We start from the raw sequence: 8,355 nt of genomic DNA on the forward strand, positions 1-8,355 counted from the left end.
AAGTCTTGTGCCAGCCATCCCTCTGGGAGCTGTTTTTGTCCTGCAGCTGTTGCAGTCCTGGCTCAAGCCGTACTTCTGGAGGCTTCTGTCCTTGCAGGTTACCTCCCAGGCTCCTGGCTCTACAGGAATAAGCTGCTATAGATCTTTTGGTTTTGGTGTCCATAGCCCAGAACCCTGAGATCCTAGACTAGAGCATAATTTCTTGAGATGTTGAGGTGTGCTATTCTCTGCTCTGGGACAGGGAAATAAGTTCCTGTGGGAACTGTCGTTCCCTGTGGGTTTGGCTCTCGGTACTGTAACGGGATGGCTCTCATACAGTAGTCTGAGGAGTTCAGCTTTCAGCACATGCGGCTGAGCTGATTGCCAAGCACCTGGTAGAGTTTTCCCATGAATTCCTTGATGTCCTTCATCTTTCAGTATGTAGTTTGGAAGGTTTCAAAGGCTGCCTTAAAAAAATACTCAAAGAAGGAAGATTTATTCTCAGAGACACTCTTCTTCCCAACCAGGTTGTTTTGCCCTTCACCTCTTCCTTCTCTTCCTCCCCAAAAGGCAGAGTGAAACAAAGAGAAACTGTCAGGAATCAAAGACTGTAGGGTTCATGTAGCTTTAGTTTGCACCTTTGAAGCCATTTCCTAAAGCTGAAATCTTAGAGTCAAGGACCAGTGGTGATGACAAAAAAAAGTTTTATCAATTTTAAACAATTAAACAGCTCTAGGACTCTTTAGGAAAGAAGAACTAATCACCTGTCACAAATCTGTTCAATTAACACATGTCAGTTTTTCATATACTGGCTGTGATCAGTCACCCATGAAAATGAAATATGAGGAAAGGATTCATTCAGAGAATGCCAGTCACCACTCAGCTAGAAATTTCACTCATTACTCAAGCCAGATTAGTTGAAAATGCAAGTCATCACAATACGACAGCCGACAAGTGATTAAGATCTCAATCATTGCTCACTCCCATGCAATTCTGTTTGTCAGAAGCTTTGGATGTCAGTTAATATTGCTCTTTCATCTCCATTAAAATGACACTTCCATGGTGTGATTGAATTCTAAAACAGTGCCCCAGTTTTAAGCCAGAAGTTAGAAAGAAAGGAAAGAAAAAATAATGTAAAATTACAGACAGAATTAAAGGCGAGATAAAGCCCTTCATTTTTGCATAGTTAAGTATCTTGACAGTTTCAAGAATGGCTGACTAAATCTACACGCAAATCTCTAAGTTGGAGCAAAATGCTTGGAAATCATTTAATGGAAATGAGTACACTTTTTTTTGGTACACTTTTTTTTTATTTTCAGAGATCTAAATGCGGTTGAGATTTACATACCTGGCTTTTGAATGTACTTTTATCATTTTACTGCTTTACTCTGTTTTACTGAAAACCGACTTAATCAGCGAAAGGGACACTTGGTTCTGGAAATGTTTTACGGGCACATTAGAAACTGGGCTGAGGCTTGACTTCAGCCTTCTTTAAAACATATATGCACCATTAAGAGATAATTCAGGTTATTTTAAATCCTGTCAGTGCTTTCTGGTAAAGGAATGTGAACAGTTGATTAGTAAGAGGGACTCAGGAAGCAGTGTTAGTAAAAAATACAGGTGGTGTTTATTTTTTAAATCAATGAGGCTTGAATTGTTATAGACTGTATTCGATCCCAAAGATTCTGGGTGGGAGGAAGCCTGGATCTGTGGGACCCAACCCTAGAATGCTACTGATGGAAAAATGTCCAAAAGGGCTTCCTGTCCAACTTTTTTTCTTTCAGCATCTTTTGCCCAGCTCTTCATCCACTGGTATTTTGTCCTATTTTGTTCTATTTTTACGCTTTCGGATTATTTCCTTTTTGTTGTTCCCTATAATATTGTCAGCCATTACATATCTTGACATATTCTCCATCTCTGTTTAGAAAAATGTCAATTCTACTTCTCCACTCTTTATTTTTCAAACTTACTCTCTAGTCAAAATGTCCTAGCGGGTTTAAACTTTTTGTCATCCAAGCTTCTCTTGGGTCACTAATCCAACCCAACAATATTGGATAGATGTTTTTATCTTGAAATGCTTTGGCTAAAGTGATATTCTCCCTGAATCTGTTGTTTTCTGCTCCTTTTGTCACCAGACTTCCTTTCCGAAAGGATTTTATTGTATATGTGCTGGGGTATATTGTTTATGACCATTTATTTACTCATAGAATAATGGGAGTTTGGTGAAGAAGGGAAAGGTAGCAAGTCTCATTAAACAAGAAAACTTCTCCACTTCAAGAAGAATTAGTACTTGATAAAAAGAAACAAGAACAAATGTTATTTCTAATGGTTCCTTGAGTTCCAGATCTGACAATGTTCAACATAAAACTAAAACCAAGTATATTAAACATTGAGAACTACAATGACACGTTTCATTTTCTGTCATGAAATCTGAATGTGAATTTTAGCTCTTTTAAAGTATCAGGCCAGGATAATATTTGTTACCTTTTGATGAAGGCAAAGCTTCTGATAGCATTACAGCTAAACAAATACTGAAATTTCTGTTAAGATTTATGAAAGAGTTCCTTTTAGAAGTTACAGGATTGGATATAGGTAGCAAAACCACTGTGTAAGGTAGATAACAGTGGCAGGTGGATTGTAGCTTTCATGGCTTGTGCCTCATGTGTCTATCAATAGTCAAAATAAGGATTTTGTGAAACATGTTTGAAGTTATTTTAAAGGGACTAGGTTTAAAAAGCCAAGATACTTCTTTGTTCACATTCTGCGAAGCCTGATATTGAGCTTCTCCGTTAAGTTTGATAAGACTTCTAATTCCTTTCATCACTTCTAAGTGTACTGAACTTTTCACGTTTTATGTAAAAAATTTCTCAGGTATGAGCATTGACTAAAGTGAGATTTAAAAAAAAACCCAACAAACTATGAAAAGAATTGGGGCTATATGGCATGTAGAAAGATGTTCTGTTAGAGTAAAATTCTTGTGATTACTTATTGTGCAGCTGTTACAAGAGGCAGTGGGGAAAAGGGAGGGGAGTGGAGGCGATTTGGCACGGAGCTGTCACCCTCTGAGAACCAGTAAAGTTTTCTTCAAGTTGGCAAATATCTCCTAAATGCCTTGGCAATCAGTAGTCTTTGATTTGCCTTGGGAATTACGCATTGCAAATGTCACTGTGTAAACATGCATGTTCTGCACAGCTGTGCAGCCCAGGGGGATGCCATCCCATGGCCGTGTTAACTGCCTGGGGAAATAAGAATGTGTACACTGGGTGATGGAGAAGACTCGTCAGCTTTAGTGTGGCTGTATGTATGAAAGTAGTGAAGGAGGGTTCACATTTTCACATTTGTGTATGTCGGTGGTACGATTTGTGTGAGAAAATCAAGAAGGAATGGCTTGCATCTTGCATCAGGATTTGCTGTGCGGTAATACAACCCTGCTGACACTAGAGGTCAGCACGAAGCTGTCGAAAACGTACACGGCAGCAGTGACAATCCTGCGATCTCTCCACAGAAGCTTATTTCATTACATCGGGTGAATCTGGTAAGGGGAGTGTGCTTTAAGAAATGTAGTGCATTAAATGTACCCTGGAAGTGCTGATTACAGTTGCCCAGTACAGATGAAAACACTTTTATTTGAGGCTGCTGCTTTTGCACGGCTGTGACACTCTGACTCCTGCTTGGCTGGGATGAAAGTTGTCTTGATTATCTAAGTTTACTGGATTTTGTTTTCAAATTTGGTAAATCTATAATAAACTGGTTTGGAGGTTCTACTTCATAATTTGAGAAGCTCAATCTTTAAAGAAAATTGTGTTTGAAGTAACATTTTATGTTGATGATGGAGTTTATTACTGTGTAATTCTGAAGTTGCAACTAGGGTGGTTAGACTGTAATATAATGCTGTGTTGTCTTGTTTTATCACTGCAGTCTGTGTCATATGGCTCTTTCATATATCTTGACTAATTTGTCTTAAAACTGGATACATTCCTTGCTCCCACTCTTTCTGCTGGAACACTTGTCTAGGTCCTTACTCTCTTGATGGCAACTTTTTTTTAATATCTTGAGTAACCAGACACATTTGCTTTTGTGTCACTTTGCACAGTTATCCTCCCTTCAACCCTCTCCCAGTGTCTATGTAGAGTAACCATATCCAGAAATCTGTGAAGTTTAAATTACACCCTTCACCTTATTACCCCCAGAGTTGCTCCTCTGTAAGTACCTTCTGCCATGGTGTCAGGGCATATAGGGTGATGTTGACAGGACAGATATTGTCTTCTGCTTGTCAGGAACAAGAGGTTCCCACTTTAATGTCTGTTTCCCATCCATATTCCTCTAAGTCAGTGTCCCAGGAACTTCACAGGGACACAGAAAGAATCAATGCAACAGGGACAGGGTTTCTTCTGGCAGGGAAACAGGTCTTAAGAGTCTTTGAGAACCACTAGTGGTGCCTGGGAAGCTGGGTTACACTTGAACTGTCTCAGTCACAACAGTTGGTTTGTCAAGATCTATGTAAATTTTCCTTGGACTGTTTTGTGTCATTTGGCACACTGTGATTCTCTTTGGAGCCTCACATCTGAACATAGATAAAACTCAAACATCAAATTTCTTCAGAATTACTATTGCTGATGTCCATTGTGGAATATGGCTCACGTTTGCTCACAGCTTGTTAGAAGGTTGCATAACAGCAAGTGCTGTTTGCCGGAAGTTCATAACTGTCAATAAACTTGGGCTCAGTTTCAGGTCAACAAAACAATATTAAATACCTTTAATAAAACTTCAGAGCAGGAAGTTTCTTTTGCTTTTTAATCAGAGAGATTTTGCCATGTCAATAGAACACAGTGCCTGCAGTAGAACGCAGACTGTCCCCATCAAGATGGTCTTCTGTGGCTTCAGAATTTCCTTCCCTTTCTCGGGTGCTGTAATATGTTTTCCACTCGGATATCCCTATGAGAAAAGGCTAGAAGGTATCAAACCCTTCAGTGTGACACTTGAGTTTGATATGCTCAAGACGACAGTGGTGGTTACTTGATGTATAACAAAAGATGGAGGACATCTTGCAGTTTAAGGCAGGTGTGTAATCACAAAATGAAGCAGACTTTGAGGGTTTCATCTGTTGTACAATACCATCATTTCTTGTCCATATGAACAGAGACTGTGGAGCAGAGATACAGCTCAGAAAACAAACTGCACTCAGCAGTGCTGTCTGTGCTGAGTCTGTTTTACAGCATCTTCTGCATCCCTAAAACCATGATAGTCTGCTGCCAGTAATTTTTCTTGCCTAGCTTAACCAGGAGATACTCCTGTGCTGACACGCTTTGTCCTTCAGGGAGGTGCAGGTGCCATGACTGAGAGAGGTTTGAGCCCTCAGAGTTTTCTTTTGCTCTAATGTCCCTGGCTTGCCAGCATCCATTGTTGCTTGTGATAGACATGTAATTTGTCCCAGAATCTGAGAAACTGTGCAGCAGCTAAAGGTGAGGGATGAGCACAGTAGCTAAGGACTGAGTCCTAAGCAGCAACCCAGTGTAGTGTAGCCATTTCCAAACTAAAGTCTAAAACTGGATAAATTCTGATACCCAGTGTTAAGAGCAAATGCTGGACAGCATGGGTATACAAGATATCACAGTCAACTTCTGTCATATCAGACCTCTCTGCTTTAACTTCCTGGATACCGAGATGTTCCTAGTCTTTGGTGGCTCCAGTTTATTGTGCACAGCAACAAGGCCTTTCCCTTGCTTTTGCACAGTTTGAACCACCTGGCTGAGGCTTCCAGGAATAACTGATCTTTTTCACTTCTTAGTTGCATAAGCACAAACCTACTCAGCCTTGGGGGTGCTAGAGATTAAAGATTTGCATTTCAGAGCTGGAGGTAATAATTACTGAAGCAAACTCATGCACTGAAATTAGTTACTCTTTAGTTTGGATGGTATGGAAAAAAATGTAGATCCAAGCAGAAGAATAATAGGGCTCACAGTAAATGCCTCAGTCTCTTTACTGCCCGGAGGTGGGTTTAGGGTTAAAAAATTAAGCTAAAGTTAATTAAAATTAAATAAAATTAAGATGGAAAATTAAGCAAATCTGATTGAGGTCATGTGGTAGTTTCTTGAGAGCACAACTTCTTTCAGGCAGTTGCAAGTATACTATGTCCAGTACCTAACAAACTAGATGTTCATTTTCTCTGTATTTCACAGAACGCATTAGTTGAGCCTACTGTTTGAATTCTTGTTTCCTGAGGTAGGATATTCAAGTGTTTTCTCTAGGCCCATTTATCGTTACTCCTTTCTAAATGCAGGTCATGCTCAACATTTCAACTCATAAAACATGGGTTGTTGCTAGCAAACCCATACTAGCTTGGTTGTGTGTATCTATTATGCTGACTGTATGTTGTTTTCCATGTTCAAACCCTTGTTGGCTTTCTGTGAAAAACTTGACCAGTTTAAACTCTGATTTATTGAGAACTTTTCTTCTTTCTTTAGAGGAGAGAAACACCCAGGTTTGCCTTTTGATCTTCTGATTTAGATCAGCAAGCTCATATCAAACTCACTGAAGTTGATGATGAACTGGCATGGATTTTGTTACTGCTGAAGAGTGATGCTTAACCTTGGTTTTAGATCCATGCTTCATGTGCCTTCAGTAATGAAAACAGACTATAATTTAATAAGATTAGAATGAAGGTTTGTTGAATTAAAAATTAAACCTCTGTCAAACAAACAGAAGAATACGTAATGAGCGCTCCAAGGAAGTGCTCCTGTTTAACAGAGCAGAATGTGGCTAGTGTGGGGAGATTTAAGCATGTAATTCCTATTGAATCCTAATTTTAGTAGGTAAGCTTTAAATCTCCCTAAGATAACCTTACCTGGTTTTGAAAATAGACATTAAAAAACTATCTTGGCCATATATAGTAGCTGTCACTTTGATGATAATTGCATTATTTTGTTACTTTTTAGCTGCAACAATGGTGGAAGCTGGAAGAGACAAGAAAAACCCAGATGAATTTGCAGTGGCATTGGATGAAACTCTTGGAGACTTTGCATTTCCAGATGAGTTTGTCTTTGATGTGTGGGGAGCAATAGGTGATGCTAAGCAAGGACGACTGGAATGAGAACTGTGCAGTTTATCAATACCTATTTGAAAATAGAAAATGATTTGCATGTTAATACTTTTACTGATATGAATCCAGGGTGCTCTGTATAAGTATTCTTATCTGAGACTTTCTTTTGCAAAGAAAGGTTTGTAATAGAAATATGAAGATAAACCCAAAGTTCAGAAAACTGCACATATAAAACAAACATTTAATTTAAATGTAGAAATCACTGAGGAGACATATTTATACAGATATTTTATGAAAATCAGGATTTTTTAAATTGTCAATACGCTTTGATATCAATATTCTGAGGAATGTTAGACATATGCAACAAAGAGTTTGGATTATTTTATCTCTTCTTGTAGAAAGATTTTATGAACTTGTTGAAAAACTACCTAGCTACACACTGCAGTCCTGTGGTCTTCTGTTGTCCTTATGTGTTCACATACACAAAGAGCTGTGGAAAACATAAAACCTTAGGTTTTCTTACAGTTTGGTCTGGGTATAGTCTTTACTGTAGACAGAGCTGGAAAGAAGCTACCCTATTTCTGAAGAACCTGAGTTCAGGAAAAAAAAAATATTCCTCTGAAACATGAGAACTAAGACCTTTGGATTAAAAAGGCTTGCTTTCATTTGACTCATACATGCTGTCTGGGTATTACTGAGAGGAGGAGGAGTAGAAATGTTTAAACCAGGATCTGCTGCTTTTATTCAGATGCCATCTTATTGCAATAGGAACTGCACAGGAAGAAAGAAGTGTTAATTTTGATTGCTATTCATATATTTGTATAATATCTGTGATCTGGCACTGGAGACTATAGTGTATGACTAAGTGCTTATTTGATTTTTGCATATGCTAAATGATTTGCTGAGATCCTGGAGTTTCCCCTCTTGTCTGCTTTTTTCAACATGGCAACGTAGGAGAGACAGTGGTGTTCAAACCTGGAAGATATTATTGTAAAGTTACAAACAATCACAGTTTGGATGAAAATGCATGCCTAAACCCTGAAAAATACATTAAACAAATTTTAGACATTAGGATTTGCAGTTATATTGTACATAAACATTTATTTTAACTGATAATATTTTACTAATAAATCTCAGATTATTAAAAATTTTAATACATCTGCTATGCCTGCCTTTATCCTCCTGTTCACTTTGTATTTAGTGAAAAGCAATGCAGTAATTTTTGGTTTTACTCATAACTAGATTCTTTATCAGTTTTTACTGTGCTTGCTTTTAGTCAAGACAGATATTTGCTCTTTGTTTAGAAAAAGCTACTTACAAGTGATTATTATAGCCAA

General features: G+C 38.3%; 1 protein-coding gene across 2 annotated transcripts in view; it reads left to right on the plus strand.

Annotated features, from left to right (window-relative positions):
- GIPC2 (GIPC PDZ domain containing family member 2) overlaps positions 1-8,150 on the plus strand; it is a 34,272-nt gene extending 26,122 nt beyond the window's left edge. For both annotated transcript variants that reach the window (XM_026853653.1, XM_026853651.1), the window contains exon 6: positions 6,915-8,150. In XM_026853653.1, coding sequence (XP_026709454.1) covers positions 6,915-7,069 — 155 coding nt within the window. In that variant the 3' untranslated portion in view covers positions 7,070-8,150. The remainder of the gene's footprint in view (positions 1-6,914) is intronic.
- The last annotated feature ends 205 nt before the right edge of the window (positions 8,151-8,355 follow it).

This window comes from Athene cunicularia (genome assembly GCF_003259725.1).
Source record: "Athene cunicularia isolate RWA chromosome 8 unlocalized genomic scaffold, athCun1 chr8_part1, whole genome shotgun sequence".
Lineage (NCBI taxonomy): Eukaryota > Metazoa > Chordata > Aves > Strigiformes > Strigidae > Athene > Athene cunicularia.